Below are 18,818 nucleotides of genomic sequence, written 5' to 3' on the forward strand. Positions count from 1 at the left end.
TTTTCAAGGTGAAACCCGAATAACAACTCTCCCCCGCCCCATAGACATATATTCTGTTAACTGAAGTTTGGATTACTGTTCAATTGGATTCAGTGTTGCTGAATTTTTTTCAGTACGAATTATCTATCCTCTGATAATGAAGACCTGTCTCTTGGGATTTTTGTGAGGCTTGAATGAAATAGCACTTGTGAAGTACAAGGAATATAGTGGATACTGACGATGGCTGGTGACTCTTAGGACTTGGTTCTTACTTCTATTAGGTAGGAAGTGGCATGGGCAAAGGACAAACATAAGAATGGGCCCCTTTTGTTAATTTCACCTGCAAACACTAAGCACCTGCGCTGAATCAGACGCGACACAGAGTGGGTGCGCGTGGGTGAGCGTGAATTGCACGCCTCTCTCACCATTGTCTTCCTCTCCCTGCCATCTCACCGCCTACACACACACACTCTCTCTCCCTCACTTGTACGCCCCCTGTTTCACACTTAACATACTCACTGTCTCAGAGCTAACAGCAGTGGAGGAGTCTGATGAAAGCACACAGTCTGGTACCTGGTGCCTCGTAGAACTGTCACAGAAACACAGAGCTCACGGGAGGGTGGAGGAGGTGATGGTTCCCGGCTTGGGGGTATTTGGAAGGTGTCGCTGAGCAGGTATCGTTTGGGCTGGATGAGCAGCCGGCCTGCCTTGAGCAGAGCAAGCTCGTCCGTAGAGGCACAGGGCGTAGTTTGAAGTGTAGGTTGCTGTGCGAATCTAGGGGCTGTGATTGCCCTAGGTTTTGGAGTGTGTGAACCTTCTCCCTGAGTTATGGGGAACCATGGAATTTTTTTTTTAATGCAGGTTTATTGAGGTATAATTTATATAAAAATTCACACCCCCGCCCGAGGGCGTTCAGTTTGATGAGCTTTGACAAATGTATATAATCCTGTAACCACCACCACCAAGAGAGAATTTGCATCACCCGGAAAAACTCTCCCGTGTAGCGCTGCCGTCAGATCTTTCCCCTCAGCCTCCAGAAACCGCTGGTCTGATTTCTGTCCCTCTTCCAGGATGTCATACGGGATCATAGTACATAACCTTTCATGTGTGGCTTCTTTCTCTTAGCGGAATGGTTTTCAGATTCATCCCTGTTGTGACATGTATCGGTAGTTTATTCATGAGAGGTTTAAAAAAATAAAAGGATGCCACGACACTATAGGAAGATGAATCTGCTCGGGGTGGCATGTGGGTGAGAGAGGAGAGAGGGACAGCACCCAGTCCAGTGAGAACGATTGGAATTCAGGTTTGGGACAGTGAAGCCAGAAGTCACATGGTGGCAGGGAAGTGGAGACGGGCCATCTGCGGGGCATTCGGTTGAACTAGAACAACTGCGCTGCAGGTTGGAAGGCTGGATTTTAAGGAAGGAGTGAGGAGATAAGTTAGAAAAAAACAGTAGGTTTAAACCACTCCTTCTGTAGCAAATGGGAAGGAGTAGCGTGGATATGGAGCTGCATTAGAGCCTCATGGAAAACCGGGGAGACATTTCTGCTTCGTTATAGGCAGAGAAGTCAACCAGTGGAGAGAGGAACCCAAGGCCCCGGGAAGGGCGGGGCAGGCGGGTGCAGGTGGGCAGTGATGGGAAGCTCCGTTGTTTTAGCTCCTGCTGCACAGAGCTCAGGGCAGTCCCGGCATCAGCTCGGTTCCTGAAAGCTGCTCTTGGGCGTTCTGTATTTTGTCAGGAGGCTGGGAGCTGGGGAAACCAGCAACTGGATAATGTTTCTCTGAAGTTTTAACTTTTTGCTGCATTTCAATCTTTGGTAAAGCAATCATATCTCATAAAATACCTTCATGAGTTAACATATCTATAAGCAATTTGCAATTTAACATAAGATAATCTTCAATAATAATGATTTATGGTAATATGCCATCTATTTGCAGTACTCTCGGAAGCATTCAGTAGAAAAGACTGCATTTAGATCAGGACCTAATTTCTTGGAAGAAAAACAATGTAAATATTTTCTTCCTATCAAGTAAACTTTCACAGACTTCTGATTCTACCTGTGATATCTCAGTAAATGTTTATTGCCCCTAGAAATCATTTACTTTCTCGTAAAGAGTGCTAAAGCTGTACTGTGTCTGTGGATTTTTTTTTTTGCGGTACGCGGGCCTCTCACTGTTGTGGCCTCTCCCGTTGCGGAGCACAGGCTCCAGACGCGCAGGCTCAGCGGCCATGGCTCACGGGCCCAGCCGCTCCGCGGCATGTGGGATCTTCCTGGACCGGGGCACGAACCCGTGTCCCCTGCATCGGCAGGCGGACTCTCAACCACCGCGCCACCAGGGAAGCCCTGTGGATTTTTTTTAAACTTGTAACTTTAGGCACAAACGACCCACTAAAGGTTATGAAAAACAAGATGTAAGTAAGATAAAATGGTAAAATGTAGGTTCGTTCTCAGTACTCTGCCAACTGCAGTGAAGATTGTGTTTTAAAAGCCAAAGAAAACTTGTAACTGAAAAATTATACAAATATGAAAGTATTCCACCTTTGATTTTCTTCTTCAGTATTGCTGCTGGAGAAGATAGAGCATGATGACGTCTGCAATAAGACGTTGAAGATTACAGATTTTGGGTTAGCAAGAGAGTGGCACAGGACCACCAGGATGAGCGCAGCAGGCACCTATGCCTGGATGGCCCCGGAAGTCATCAAGTCCTCTTTGTTCTCCAAGGGAAGCGACATCTGGAGGTGAGTAAGCACCACACATTTTGTTTTTGCAGGTGTCTGCAGAAGCTGGTTGCTACACGTCCTTTACATGAGTCCCCAGATATTCAGTAACTCTGAGCATAACCATACAGATAGTCCCCAGTCTGCAGTGGTTTGACTTAACAGGTTTTTTTGACGTTACAATGGCACAAAAGCAATGTGCATTCTCTAGAAACCGTGCTTGGGATTTGGCACTGGGATCTGTCCCAGGCTAGTGATACGTGGTCCAGTCCTCTCTCGTGAGGCTGGGCAGAGGCCGTGAGCTGCCGCTCCCGGTCAGCCCCGCCATCACGAGGGGAAACAACTGATACACTTACAACCATTTTGGACCCAGACAGCCATTCTGTTTTTCACTTTTGGTATCGTATGCAATCAATTCCATGAGATATTCAACACTTTATTATAAAATAGGCTTTGTGTTAGATGATTTTGCCCAACTGCAGGCTAATGTAAGTGTTCTGAGCGCTTTTAAGAAAGACCAGGCTAAGGTTCAAGTAGTTTAGGTGCATCAAATGCGTTTTCAGCTTACGATATTTTCAACTTACGAAGGATTTATCCAGACGTAACCCCATTGTAAGTTGAGGAAGATCTGTATGGGCCTTTTTGAAGAAGGTTTTGTGGTTTGGATCAAGATTGTTGTAATCACAGCAGAATGGGTAACTTGAGATTTTGATTGTCCTGTGACTTCCATTTGATAAGAGAAACTTGTTAAATCTGAGGTTTGATTAAAACTGGTTATAACTTGAGTAAACAGTAATGCTGTTTCGTAAGGCCAGTTGGTAAATAAACATAAATTTCACTTTAAGCAAAAATTTTGATTCCTCATGACTCACAGACAGAATATTAGCATGGAAGGAGTTTGAGAAAAAAATTTAGATAACCTCCTTCATTTTATGGATTGCATTATCTAAAGATTAAAGCTTCTGGTTTGAGGATGGAGAGCTGAACCAAAATGGAATCCCAGGTTAGCTGGGTTTTCCATTCGGCTGTGTCTCATTAGGGGGTAAAGACACCATCCCTACCAGAACAACAGAGAAAAGTCACTCTGTTTATAGTTACAATGCACCAGGAGCTTACTTGCCTTCATTTAATGCTCATAAAATGCTGTGTGACTCGTATTAAAATTCCAGGATTTTTCTGTTTTTTTAACGGCTTTATTGAGATACAGTTCACACATCATACAGTTCACCCATTTAAACTCTACAATTCCATGGCTCTTACCTTCATCAGCACAGTCAGTTTAGGACATTTTGATAATCCAAAGAAGAAACCATGTACCCCTTAGCTATCACCCCAACACTCCTTCCCTCCCAGCCCAGGCAAGCACTAATCTACATTTTGTATCTTTAGAGTTGCTTATTCTGGACATTTCCTATAAATGGAATCAAATAATATGCGGTCCTCTGCCACTGGCTTTTCAATTAGCGTGTTTTCAAGGTTCATGTCATAGAATGTATCAGAATTTCATTCTTATTTATTGCGGAATAATATTCCATTGGGTGGATAATACCACATTTTGCTTATTCGTTTATCAGTCGATGGCACGTGGGTTGTTTCCACATTTTGGCTAATTCTGAATAATGCTGCTCTGAACATTTATGAAGAAGTTTTTGTGAGGACATGAGTTTTCATTTCTCTTGGGTTTCCACCTGGGAGTGAAATTGCTGTGCCGCATGGTAATTATATGGTTAATCATTTGAGGAACTGCCAGACTGTTTTCCACCAGTTCTCATTCCCACCAGCAGTGTATAAATACAGGCTTCTAATTTAATTGTTCTACTTGTGACTGTTAAGAAATTTTTCACCTGTGCCAGGGGTTCTATAGTGTCTTAGGGCCGTTTTGAAAAACACAGAAGCTTGTGCCTCACCCCTGACTTAATGCCTTACACTCTGCTGGTGGAGACTGAGCCACATGTGTCTTTATAAAATATTCCATGTGTTTTCCTTGACTTAATCACAGTAATTTTCTGACCACGTAATGCCAAAATACTTCAGTCAAATAGGTGATTATTTTAAGAAATTATACTTCAAGACTCTGAAAACTAATAAAATATAAATCAGTTTTACATTTGGAATAATTAAGACTGTAACCATTTTACTATGTGTGCCTTTTAAAATAAACTCTGTAACTATAAGCTAGACGAACGCTGTACAACCTATATAAATGCTTTAGAGTGACCTCACCTGCTGTAAACATAGAATCAAAAGTAAGAAAAAACAGATTTCTAAAATCAGCCAGAATATGGGTCTTGAAGTCCAGACACTCACGGAGAGAGGCCTTCCCTCAAAATCTGTTCATTTCTATTTCTCAGTTATATGAGCTCGGTTATCTGATTTTCAGTAGAAGCATCTAAGCAAAAGAGGGGAGAGGGGTGCCAAGCTGGTAAAAAAAAAAAAAAAAAAAAAGGCAGCTGAGAACAGAGTGGGCGCTAGGAGCAAACGAAAGCACGAAACGCTATGAAAAGGACTGGAATCTGCTGGCTTCCAGAACCACCTGGTTGTGGAGCCAGACGTCCACACACATCTGCAGAACGCATGGATATATTAAAGCCCAGCAGAGTCCTAGATGTCAGGATGCAGAAGGCAGGGAAGGCTGTCCCTCTGAACTGCACAGACCTTTGCTTTAGAACCTCCTTCATAATATTCCCATAGAAATAATTGCATTCAAGAAGCATGGCTCTGGTCTGTGGTGCTGGGGGCTGCTATATATACTGGTGTATTTAGTGATCATCCTCTCTCGCCCCACTTCCTCCTTACCAGTTACTACCCTACGAGGTAACTTTGATAGATGCTGTCATTGAACTTTTGCAATGTCTCCCGTGATTACCCCAGTTTCACAGAGTACATACCCAAGGCACTGAGAGGTTTAGAAATTTCCTCAGGGTTGTAAAACTAGTGAGTGAGTAGCAGACTCTGGTCCCTGGCCTAAGAGCCATGTTCCTGCTACCACAGCCCTTAATCATTAGGCTACTTGTATGCTCAGAAGAGGGCTTTTTTTTTTTTAATAAATTTATTTATTTATTATTGGCTGCACTGGGTCTTCGTTGCTGCACACAGGCTCTCTCTAGTTGCGGCAAGCGGGGGCTACTCTTCGTTGTGGTGCGTGGGCTTCTCATTGCGGTGGCTTCTCTTGTTGGGGAGCATGGGCTCTAGGCATATGGGCTTCAGTAGTTATGGCTCATGGGCTCTAGAGCTCAGGCTTAGTAGCTGGGGCACGCGGGCTTAGTTGCTCTGTGGCATGTGGGATCTTCCCGGACCAGGGCTCGAACCCATGTGCCCTGCATTGGCAGGCGGATTCTTAACCACTGCGCCACCAGGGAAGTCCCCAGGAGAGGTCTTTTTATACTATATCCCACCCAGTTTCAGAGAGCAGAAAAATATGCATTACACTTTAAAAATTGTCCCATCAGAATAGCTCCCTTTTTTTTCACATTGTTTTTTACCAGAATACCTCTCTCTGGAAAAATGACCTATCCTGAATTATTCATTCTCTGAAACTTCCAAGAGGCAAAGTTATGTTGTTATTGTTGGTTTTAATTTTGTTATTTGCTAAGGAGAATAGCAAGGAAGTTTCTTTGAAGTTATTCAGTTTTCAGTTATTCTAATAATTTTTGGTCCCCTGCACTGAGATGAGTTTTGTTGATTGATCTATGAGTTCAGTTTACTTACTCTTGAAATTAAGAATGTGTCTCGCTAATGCACCATACCATAGATAATTTTCAAGATACTAAGCAGATAGCCTTTGAAAAATCCTGGTTGCACCTTAATTGCTAATAGTTATAGCATTATATAATTTACAGGTTCTGCATTATGTATTCCTTTTTTAACAAAACATAAAACAGTGCTTTTGAGATGGCAGAGGAAATGTCGCTGATACTTTATCAATGATTCAAGATCGGCTTCAGGGCCGTGTGAGTGGAGACATAGGCAACAGGTAGTAGTGGTCCCACAGCTCAGCCTCAGGTGTGCCGCTTCTAGGTCCAGTTGTCTTTCAGTGATGCCCTGCTGCGCCCCCTGCTGGTGAGGGAGCCCTGGGCTCAGGGACCTCAGGATGGAAGCGCCCCTGCTTTTAGGGCCGTGGAACATCAGTGGGAGGATCCCTGAGGCCCCTTTGAATTCAGGGCACGTTCTGTTGTTTCTGCCTTCCTTTTCTGAATGTTTTCAGTATGTAGTGCAGAGTCCACTGGGCACTAGTAGAGAGGTCTGAAAGTGAAGTGATGATGGCCAGGGTGACCACCTGGGCTCCAGAGACGCCTGTTGCAGGCCAGGTCTTCTTCACGGAGGGCTTATTGTATCTGTGATGCTGTGAATCCCCACATCTCTTAAGATCGGGAGATAATCAAATGAGACTCAGAAATCAGTTCCAAAGCAAATTTAAATGATGTGGGTTTTTGGGGGTTTTGGGGGGTTATTCTGAGCTGTTTTGCCTTTCCTTAGGCATATGAAATGAGAATTAAGTTACTTCTTTAAATTTCAAGCTCTTTTTTTAACTTAAAGCGAATGAAGTTTTAAAAGATCAGAAAAGTAAATAGGACCATACTAGTTATGTTAACAGAGCTTAAAAATAAAGCAAATATAACTGTTACTTATATGCTTATGTGTTTTAATTTAAAGTCAAGTGAGTGTCAGGAGTGACCGATGTTTTATGTCAAAAGATAATTGGAGTGCACTTTGTGTTTTGAAGAAGATAAAGGAAAGCCAAGGTTCTGACTGGTTTTGTAGAAGAGAATAAACGTATATGATGTACAAGGCTTATTTCTGTGCTCCTCTGTATTGCCTTGAACTGGGGTGTCTGAGACTGTCTAGTATAGGCGTATACTGAAATTTGGTCTTCTAGCTTCATTTTAAAAGTTCACTTAGAGATCCTTTTATACTGTGTGTTTTCTCGTTCCTGTGTGTAATCGCATTTGCCCTTAAACTGAAGCAGCAGTGAACCTGCATCACATCTGCTGATGCTTTGGAGAGCATGGCAGCTGCAGTTGTTCTTTGTTTATTCTCCTTTCACTTCACCTTCCTCCATTTCAAAGAAGACCTGTTATGTCCTCCCAGCAGGCTCAGGAAAACCCACAGGATTTCTTTGTCCGTTACTATTAGGCATTAGGTGGAAACATTAGTAACACATCTCCTAAATAGAAAGGGAGGGGCAGAAAGAAACAATTTCAAAAACCTATTTTAAAACAGTTAGCATGGGACTTCCCTGGCGGTCCAGTGGTTAAGACTCGGCCTTCCAATGCAGGAGGTGCGGGTTCGATCCCTGGTTGTGGAGCTAAGATTCCCACATGCCTCGAGGCCAAAAAACCAAAGCATAAAACAGAAGCAATACTGTAACAAACTCAATAAAGACTTTAAAAATGGTCCACATCAAAAAAATCTTTAAAAAAAAAAAAGTAGCATGATTCGATTTCAGTCCTGTGGTGCGTCATATGGGGCTGGAATCTTCAGTGTCCTGAAGATCCTCAATAGGTGTGGAAAAATTGAGACAGAAAGACGAACATCGGAACAACCACATTGCTCTTCAAGTGTGTCCTGCTTCTGGACCCTGTTTAATTCAACCGTGTACTGCTCCTAAGCTTTCCTATCCGTTAAGTAGTTTCATTTCCTGTAATGAAGGCATAACCGATTTCGGGAAGGAGTGTATTTGCATGTGTCTGGAATGTTAACTGGAAGAACCCGCCCCTCGTGTTGGGATAAGGGTCCATATGGGCTTTGTTGGAAGAGAAGGTTCTCGTTAGGGGCTGGATGAAGGCTCTGATACATTTCTCCCACCAACTGTGTCATGAGGAAAAGACCCCGTTTAACTTTATGAAAACTCTGCTTTCCAGCTATGGAGTGGTGCTGTGGGAACTGCTCACGGGAGAGGTCCCCTATCGTGGCATTGACGGTCTTGCTGTGGCCTACGGGGTGGCAGTCAATAAGCTCACTTTGCCCATTCCTTCCACCTGCCCTGAGCCGTTTGCCAAGCTCATGAAAGGTATTTGGGCATCTCTGTTTTTGTGTGTCTATGGGGGTGAGGGGAATTGCTCATTAGAATATCTGTATATTTTTTTAACCAAAAAGGTATCTTCTGTGATTCTAATTTTCAGTCGATTTTAGATTATACTATTTTAAGAATTAGAAGCCATGTCTTTGATCTAAGATGTCAGGTAAAGTTTTGATGAACTAAGTAACTTAAAAACAATCTAGTGACTCATTTATACAAAGTTCAGTTGAATGGTAATAAACTTTTCATCAAATACACTAGCAGAGTTCAAAGACAATATTGAATTGGCTCCATATGTGCTATTTTTAATTCTACCTAATGATCAGAAATGTTGTACAGTCTTAACTGGCATGGTTTTGCCATGACCTTATCTATTTTGATCTTATTTTTAAAAAATTGTTAAGTAACTCTTTTTGTAAGCAGCAAGTTACCTTACTTATTAGACCAGTTCTTAGAACCTCTCTTGTGACTGTACCATTTTAGAGACTTTGGTTTTCTTGGGTTGAGTTAAAGAACTCTGTATCTGTAAGTCATGTGGCCAGGGCAGCTTAGGTGGACAGAGTTCATGGTACATGGTAAGGCAGAGAAAACACACATCCACATACTAATGTCAAATAATGCAGAATACAAGAGCCTCGTCTAATAGTAATTATTACACAGGCTGCCGACACAGACACTGTATAAAATAAAATTTGCAAAATCATTATCAATTGATGTTTAAAATCTTCAGCAGACACAGTCAACATGGGCTGATAATCTGAACTACGCTGAGAAATGGACTTACTGTGGTTCTTGTTTATTTTAGAATGCTGGCAACAGGACCCTCATATTCGTCCATCATTTGCCTTAATTCTTGAACAATTGACTGCAATTGAAAAGGCAGTTATGACTGAAATGCCTCAAGAATCTTTTCATTCCATGCAAGATGACTGGAAGCTGGAAATTCAACAGATGTTTGATGAGTTGAGAACAAAGGAAAAGGTGAGTGATATATATTAATTGCATAATGTGCTCACGCTTACGGAGATTGTGGAAAACCTGAGTCAAGAACCACTGTCAGCATTATGTTAAAATATTTTCGGACTTGTTGATTCTTTCCTTCCAGGCAAAACAAAACGAAACAGAACTGTACTCAAAACATATAATTGGAAAACAATAGAGGAATTTTCAAACGTAAAAAAATTTTTTAAAAAGGAGAGAGAGTGGCATACTAAACCCTTAGTATGCATTAACCAGCTTCAATAATTGTCAGTATTTTGTCACTTTGTTCATTTCTTTTTCCCATTATCATTTTTTTTAACTGCAGTATTTTAACTTAAAACCTAGACTCTCGTCATTTTACCTTTAAATGCTTCAGTATGCATCTCTAACTGGTAGGAATTTTTAAAATATCTTTCTTGCCATTATTATCTTAAAAAAATAAGTAATTCCTGGATACCGTGTGATACTCCATACCCAAATGTCACAGTTTGCCTCAAAGATGTCTTCTTCCAGTTGGTTGGTGCCAATCAGGATTTAAATGAGGGCTTCATGTTTTCAGTTAGGTCTTTTAAAGCTTCTTTTATACCAGTCCCTCCTCCTTTCCCCCCACCCCTTTATCTCCAAGGCGTTGCTTTGTTGGAGAAGCTGGGAAATTGTGTAATTTTTGAATTTCTTAATATGATGAGTGAAGCTCTGGTTGGTTTATGTATTTTAAGAAGAAGAAAGACAATAAACCTGAATGTTAAATGTGCTGAAGCTACATATATATTAACCACATACAAAGTGTGAAGTAGGAGAAGCAGAAGCACACCTGATTGGAAGGCAGGTAGTTGTACAGTGAGCTCCTGGTGACAGCTGACTGTCAGCAGTCACTGAAGCCCCCAAGGTCAGGGCATGGTACTACGCTTCACGCATAGTAAGTATTAGGCAGTATTTACTTCTTAGAAGATAGTTTTGTAGTACTTGAGCATTCTGATGACTCAAGGTTTATTCCGGTTGTCTGAGGTGTATAATTGTTCAGTAGGTTAACTTCTTGTACTTGGCAACAAATGTCTGGGCTAAAATACAACATTGCAGGTTATTGATAACCTTTACAAAGCCATGTAATTGTCCAGAAAGGAACTTTTATACCTCATATATTTGTGATTCTAAAATAGAATTCTTTTTCAGTAGGCAGTAATGCTTTGCTAAATAAAGAGTCCATTTGCTTATTCCAGTGTACGTCATGGAAACATGGGATTATGACATAGCTGAGTCCTTCTCCCATGTTAAATTACCTTGACTTATGTAGTATGGCTCTCCTTTATGTCACTAGACTCTCACATTGACAGTAATACTGAAGGCCTATAGCCAACCTAAGGGCAGAGGAAAGGGCAAAAGAGGGCATGAAGAGATGTGGTTTGAATACATATGTATAAACATTTCTTGAGCTAGTGTCTATACTTCTGTGCGTGAAGCCAAGATATCATATGCCCAGATTCTATCCGTGAGCAACTTGCTTCTGTTATCAGGCTGAATTGGGAACGAATACAATGTATGTCATAGGTATTCCCCAAAGGGCAAATTGTTCACTGGAAAAAAAATACAGTTTAAGAGCTTGTCTTTGGGGACATTTTTCTGAGTTCCAGCGTTAGAATTTCCTTCCAGCAAACGTATTAAATGTCTGCTGTGTGCTGGGAAGCGTGTTAGAGCGCTGGGATACGCAGATGGACGTGGCAGCCTGTGTATCCTTGCGTGGTCCTTGCCGGCCAGGCTCGAGATTTGGATCTTGTTGACGGGTTTTAAAAGGGGGCTTGATGTACTGGCAACACTTTCCAACCAACCTCTGCCTTCCCTCCGTCTGCTTCCTTTGTGTAGTAATGAGATTACTGTTCTCTTAGGTACCCAGTCTCAAAGGTCTTGAAGATGTGGTCTTCTCTGTGACAGAGACCTTCAGTGGTAATTCACTCCCCTGACCCCTGTTGTCCCCACTCATCACCTGCAGTACTGCAGCAGCATCCTACCCGGGTGCCTCGCATCCAGCCTTGCTCCCCTAACTGAGCCCCTCGCCGCCACCAGTGAGCCTTCTAAAACGCAAATCAGGCCCACCTCACTTCAGTGGCCAATCCCTTTTCCTCATTAACTTCCTTGTCCTTCCATGTTGAACCTCACTTTTTCTCCAGCCAGACTGAATTCCTTCAAGTTCCCTTAACGCCACGCTCCTGACTTCCAGCCTTCATGTATATTCTTTCCTCCGACCCCGCCCTGGCTTTTATCCCCTCCTCACAGGGGCTGCTTCTTCATTCTCAGGCTCCCAGAGCTCCCTTCCCTTATCCTCTCGTACCACGTAAAGTGTGTCACAGTGTCCTGCGCCTCCCTTATCATGCCCACACTGAGTCATACTTTATTATTATCTGCGTCTTTATGTGTCCTTGGTCTGCCTTTTCTGCTGGTTAAGTTCAGGAACTATACTGTTTCATTCTTGGTCGTGTTCATCCACAGCACTGAACAAAGTACTTGGCCCATGGTAGACATTCAGTAAATACAATAAATACCTAAGTAAAGTTTCTTAACATGTTCCTAATATGTATTTTAATAGGTAAGAGATATTAGCAATTATTATTTTATTGTCATATTTTTAAGTGAACATTTTTAAGTGAAAAGGGAATTTAAAATTGGATAAATGCCATGAGTCCTTCTTTGAATCTTATGCTATGAAAGAGGCAGACGACTCAGCTGTTTAACTTCTGGTTATATAATCTTGAGAAACTCCCACACGTTATGCACAAGGAGGTTAAGGTCATTCACTCTGAAGTATTGTTTGTAATAGTGAAAAACTGGAAACAACCCCAATATCCATTAATAGGGGAATAGGTGCCTAAACGACTGTATATTCATATAGTGGAAAACTGTACAGTACTTAAGATAAGTAAACTCCAGCTGTATGTTTCAACATGAGTAAGTCTCAGGCATAATACTGGGCAGAAAAAGCAGTTGCAGAAGGATAATCACATTATGTAAATTTATAAAACCACATAAAACAATACTATTCAGGGACTTCCCTGGTGGCGCAGTGGTTGAGAGTCCGCCTGCCAATGCAGGCGACACGGGTTCGTGCCCTGGTCCGGGAAGATCCCACATGCCGCGGAGCGGCTGGGCCCGTGAGCCATGGCCGCTGAGCCTGCGCGTCCGGAGCCTGTGCTCCGCAACGGGAGAGGCCGCAGCAGTGAGAGGCCCGCGTACCGCAAAAAAAAAGAATCCGCCTGCCAACCTAGGGGACACGGGTTCGAGCCCTAGTCCGGGAAGATCCCATATGCCGCAGAGCAACTAGGCCTGTGCTCCATGACATCCCGCGAGCCACAATTGCTGAAGCCCGCGCACCTAGAGCCCATGCTCTGCAACAAGAGAAGCCACCGCGATGAGAAGCCCGCGCACCACGACGAAGAGTAGCCCCCGCTCGCCGCAACTAGAGAAGGCCCACGCGCAGCAACGAAGACCCAACGCAGCCTAAATAAATAAATAAGTTAATTAATTAAAAACAAAAAGAAAATGGTAGTGATGGATCAAGTACTTTAAAAAAAACAATAATATTATTCAAATGTACAAAAAGACTGAAAGTATAGACAGGGGAAGGATACAGACCAACTTAAGGACAGCAGATCTGAAGAGGGAGGGGATGGGATTAGATATGATGCGCCTAGGACTTTAACAGACCTGAAACAGATATGGTAAAAATTTCGCATCTATTAGGTGTTGATAGTAAGTGCATGGGTATTTGCTATTCTCTCTAATCGTAGTATATTTTAAATATTTCATAATTTTAACTAAGTTAAAATTAAAAATAAAAGTTAGGGAGAAATCTGTGAGCTGCTAAAATCCTTTTTTTCTTTCTTTTTTTTTTTTGGTAAGCCATATTTTTCAAATAGCAGACTTATAGGTAATTTACTCTCTTCCTTAGATTTTTCAGTATTTTGTGGGTTTAAAAATTCAAAACTGGCAAATGCAACCTTAGACCCTGACCCCACTGATAAGTACATAGAGTTCATATAATAAAAAATAGTCAGTCCCGTTTGAGTCTCTTCAGATCTTATCCTGAGCATCACGTTTGATTATAGGCACCATGTTTTAAAGAGCTTCCCCAGGTGGACGGCCAGGAAGGCGGGAGAGGAGCCTGCACATCTGAGCCTACAGAGAAGAGAAGTGAACAGAGAAAGGGGCGGGGAGCGCAGGGCTGTCCTCGGTGCTGGAAGGACGTTGGAGGGAGGAACTGTGTTTCAGGTTGTTTTCAGAAGAACCAGAAGTAGGAGGACCTCTCGGCTGAATGCTCCAGGGATGAAGATCTATCTGGTCTCTGAGTCAACAACTTGCCAGCACTTGGAGCTGAGCTGGTGGTCCACAGCGCAGTGGACTCTGCTTCAGCTGTTCTGCTCCCTGCCCTCCAGGAGTTCAGGCAGACCGCAGGGGTGACTGTATGGACGTCTACAAACCTATGGCCGGCCCTGCCCCCTCGTTATATTCCGTCTTTAGCGGAATGCCGGAATCTCCAGCAGTCTAGAGAAGTGGTTCAGACCGAGGGCTCCAGCCAGGCTGTCTCGTTGGGCTTGGGGCTCTGCCACTTGCTGACCAAGACCGTTCTGCCAGCGCCTCCCACAGTGAAGTGTCACAGAGATGCTGTCTCGGTCCCTCGGGGTGGTGTGGGCTTGCAAGAGTGAGGCCCCCCCCCGGGGCTCAGAGCCTGTGCGCCACTTCACAGGCGCTAACAGTGCTAGCCTGACAGCAGAGGAAGCTGTGGCTTTGCTGGAAGCCGGGCAGGCTCCCAACAGCACCGCCCTCCCCATCCCCGGCCCAGGCGTTTGGGAAACGGGGCTCTGAGCCGTAGTCATACTGGAAAAGGACTGAGCGCGTTACTTTTTAAATCCTGCAGTTCTTTGAAGGATTACTGTCAGTGATATTGTTCATATGTCTTTTAGATACTTTAATACATTTCGTTGACTTAAAATGACAGAGGAAAGAGTCTGTTTTTTGTTTTGTTTTGTTTTTATACACCTCCCCAAATGGTTTTCAGGAATTCTAAAATTAGATGTTTAATAACCAAAGTAAAAACATTTGGGAATGGGAGAGGACTTGGAGGAAGGATAAGACTTGAAATCACAGAATTTTAAGTGTGGAAGCAATGTTATTAATAACTATTATTATTTTAAACTCGTATTTTTAATTCTTGATAATTATTTATGAAACTGTAGGATAGAGGCACATTCAGTGAGTTCATTCTTATCATATGCGGTGTGAAAATCAAAAAAAGCATGCTTCAAGAATGGATGACTCGGGAACATATGCATCTGTACAGCTGATCGCTTTGTTGCACAGCAGAAACTAACACGCCATTGTAAAGCAATTATACTCCAATAAGGATGTTAAAAAAAAAGAAAAGAATGGATGGCTCCTCTTTCTCCATTTTGAAGTCTTAAAAGTAGTTTCTTTGTTGTTCTTTGGATTCATTTTCGTTCTAGTGGTATCTTTTCTTTTTCTTTTTACGTGATTTCTGTGCAGTGCTTTTTGAAGTACAGCATTTATGGTATCTTGTGAGCCTTTGATTTACAATTAAAGAATATATAGTCCTTTATTTTTTCCCCCAAGGTTTCTAATTGCATCTTTTTTGATGGAGTCAAAAGCACAGTAGACGTGCTCTATCTCCCTTTCTTGTTCACTGATTGCTTAAGGTAGGAGGCGTCAGACTTGGAATTAATGGTCAGTGACTTGGCCGTGCTCTGTGTTATTCAGTAAACTGTAGCCTCCATAGATACCGGTTCCTCCCCAGATTCCTGGCTTCTTATCTCTGTGTGTCTGTCTCTGTGCACTGGGTGCGTGCACCTGTCTTTGAACCACTGTACGAAGGCCTGTCACTGTTAATGATTAACACCTACTGCCAGGAATTTGGATTTTCCATTATTAAGTGGCCTGTGCCGAGCAATTAAACACGTAGTACTTGAGGAGTGATCTCAGCGACCAAAAGAATGTTTTTGTGTGCTTCATAATTTCAAAGTACCCAAAGGGCTTCTAACACCCCAGACTTTTTTTTTTTTACACACTTTTGCATGTTTTAAAATTCATTCAGAAGGAAGAGTCCTTTGGCTGCTTTCTCTTTGATGATAGTTTTTTCTCTTACGAAGTCTTAGGCAAGTGATTTTTTTTTTTTTTTTAATTTATAAAGTCATTGCAAGGAGATTCACATTTTGGTTTGGGACCTGGAATTTAAAACGGTTTCTTATGCAATTACTGTAGCAGTAACACAAAAAGCCTAAGTGAAGTTACTGCCTTTATCTCTTCCTCATGCCATTTCATTTCACAATAGCTAATTGGATTGTAATCTACACGACTGAAAAGTAATATCTTAACAAAAGGGCAGACGGTAATGAGTTAGAAATTAGAAGCTGACTGGAAATGAGCCTCTGTCCCCAAATACACTACAGTAAAATCTCCAATTTGGACAAACTGGTTGAAGAAAGCCACCAGTTAAATAATGGATTCCAGATTTTTTTTTCACAGGTAACATTTTCTTTTTTTTCTTTTCAAGTAATAAATAGTCATTTATATCTGGCACAATGTAATGAAGAAATACTGTTCTATAAAAATCAGCTGATACTTATTAGCAGAAGTAATTTGAATATCAGTTGGTCTTAAGAAAATCATTTCTCCTGCCATTTCGTTTATGAAGGTTGTTTAGAAAAAATAAAGAATGTTTCAGAGGTGACTTTCGGTCCACTTTGGTCGAATTACCATAAGTTCAGAATTGGTTCGATCTGAATAAAGAACCTTTATTTTTAGGGCTCTCCTTTTCTTCTTGACATTGTCATATTTGTCTGTGGGAGGATGGCCCTCCACGTTTATTTTCCTTTATGACTCCAGTCCCGTGGCCCAGCTCTCGTTCCTTCCGTGAGCCTCTGTCTTGCACTGTCTCTTCACACATCAGTACTCTTGAGGTGGCCTCTGGAAAGCGGCCTGCTTGTAATAGAGTGTGACATGTTCACACCATACTCATAGCTCTCAAAGCGCACAGCCCAGAGCTCCACCTGAGAAGGCGGAGTTTCTCACAAAGTGTTTGGCATTAGGATATCCTAAGATTAGCTTTGTCTGGAGCGGTGGAACTAAAAGTTTGCAGATGCCTTGCTTTCTATGGGAGTGCTTGATTTATGGCAGGCTAGTCGGGAAGAGAAAGCAGTTCAGCACAGAAAGGAACATTTATGTCTCTGGTACAGGACGGAACACTTTACAGAAATGAAACAAGAATGCGGATGTAGATTAAAAACAATAGAGTTCTCAGTTTTACTACTGAATAAATTAATAGGAATAAAAGTATTCTTCATAGATTTTCTATTTCTTACAAGTGCAATCATTCTAAAACCAAAACCGAGAGGAAGTTACATTTTAATCAGCCAGTATCACGACAGAGGGACTTTTGTTAGCTAATTCATGATATCTGTGTATAAAGTGACGGTTTCCACCCATCCGTGGGATCCTGATAAGTTCTCTGTGTACTGACTGTATTTTCCAGCAGCTTATCGTTTTAGCGATGTTGCGTGTTCATTTCTCATGGGCCTTCACCTGACCCCTGTCACGTTCGCCTTGTTTTTCCCCTTAACCTCTCCACCACGGTGTGCTAATTCCCTAAGCAGATTCTTAAATACCCTAAGGAAAGACGTCGGAACCGCCACAGTCTTTGCGACAAGAAGAACTATCCTTTAATTAGTCAGGCTTTCCCTTTTGGCTTTCATTTTAAATGGGACTTTCACATCGGTACTTGGTCGCTGTGTGTTGATGCCCGTCTTACGTGTCAGGTGATGGTACAAGCCAGAGACGATGACAAAGTGTGATGACTCTTTTCGGGCCATAAAACCAGAAGGGCCACAGACAGATGGGCCCTGGGGCCCGCAGCTTGGCGCTCTTCACACCTGACGCTGTGGCCAGGTGTCCTGTGTGTGTCCCTGTGGATGAGGTGCAGCCTGCCCGTGTCCCGGGATGAGCCCGCTGTGCCTCGGCCTCAGGGGATGCTTATCTGCCTTCTTCTGAGTTGGGCTTGGAAAAAGGTGGGTAGAAATCTCATAAAGAACCTTCCATGGGCTTCCCTGGTGGCGCAGTGGTTGACAGTCCGCCTGCCGATGCAGGGGACACGGGTTCGCGCCCCGGTCCGGGAAGATCCCACGTGCCGCGGAGCGGCTGGGCCCGTGAGCCATGGCCGCTGAGCCTGCGCGTCCGGAGCCTGTGCTCCGCAACGGGAGAGGCCACAACAGTGAGAGGCCCGCGTACCGCCAAAAAAACCCAAAAAAATTTCGTAAAGAGCCTTCCATGAAGAAGGGCAAATCTGAGAAACCACATCGTAAGGCTCAAAACCTGCCACTTAATGATGCTCACGGCCCCTAATAAAGCAGGATGTCCCCCCGCCCCGCCTCCCTAAAGAACACCCCCAAAACCATGAAACAGAAAAACCCTAGAAGGGCCAGAGGGAGCCTTGTGCGCGTGCGAGTCCCTGATGTGCTGAGGTCCAGCGCGGCCCGTCTTGGCGGCAGGGGGCGCGGTCCGGGGGACCTGCAGCGGGCGGGCGGCGGAGCTGCGCGGGACGCGGCAGCCCGAGGTGACGCTGACGCTGTCCCCTGCGGCAGGAGCTGCGGTCCCGGGAGGAAGAGCTGACGCGGGCCGCCCTGCAGCAGAAGTCACAGGAGGAGCTGCTCAGGCGGCGGGAGCAGCAGCTGGCCGCGCGGGAGATCGACGTGCTGGAGCGCGAGCTCAACATCCTCATCTTCCAGCTGAGCCAGGAGAGGCCCAACGTCAAGAAGAGGAAGGGCAAGTTTAAGAGGAGCCGCCTGAAGCTCAAAGACGGGCGTCGGATCAGTTTACCTTCAGGTACGATCTTGTCCCCATGTTCCCTAAGACCCGGGTGGTCATCCCTCCCGCGCGCTTCTTTGTTTCAGCAGAACTGGGGGAGTGAGCTTTTAAAGCATCCAACGAATGAGATCTTCATCTCTTGCTTCAGTTCGTGGTCATACTAACGACCTAATGAGTTTTCACTGGTGAAACAGCCTAGGGAGGGAGTGCACCGCAGGCCACTGGGTGCTGGGAATCCCACCCCGAGCATCCTCTCCTGTT

General features: G+C 43.6%; 1 protein-coding gene across 9 annotated transcripts in view; it reads left to right on the forward strand.

Annotated features, from left to right (window-relative positions):
* Positions 1–18,818, forward strand: part of MAP3K21 (mitogen-activated protein kinase kinase kinase 21) — a 79,871-nt gene that overhangs the window by 13,450 nt on the left and 47,603 nt on the right. For all 9 annotated transcript variants that reach the window (XR_007471263.1, XR_007471261.1, XR_007471260.1 and 6 more), the window contains exons 2-5: positions 2,539–2,719; positions 8,560–8,708; positions 9,523–9,698; positions 18,335–18,575. Coding sequence is in view for 4 of the 9 variants with exons in the window: in XM_033408968.2 (XP_033264859.1) it covers positions 2,539–2,719; positions 8,560–8,708; positions 9,523–9,698; positions 18,335–18,575 (747 nt within the window). In the remaining 5 variants the exon portion in view is untranslated. The remainder of the gene's footprint in view (positions 1–2,538; positions 2,720–8,559; positions 8,709–9,522; positions 9,699–18,334; positions 18,576–18,818) is intronic.

This window comes from Orcinus orca, chromosome 14 (genome assembly GCF_937001465.1).
Source record: "Orcinus orca chromosome 14, mOrcOrc1.1, whole genome shotgun sequence".
NCBI classification, from domain to species: Eukaryota; Metazoa; Chordata; class Mammalia; order Artiodactyla; family Delphinidae; genus Orcinus; species Orcinus orca.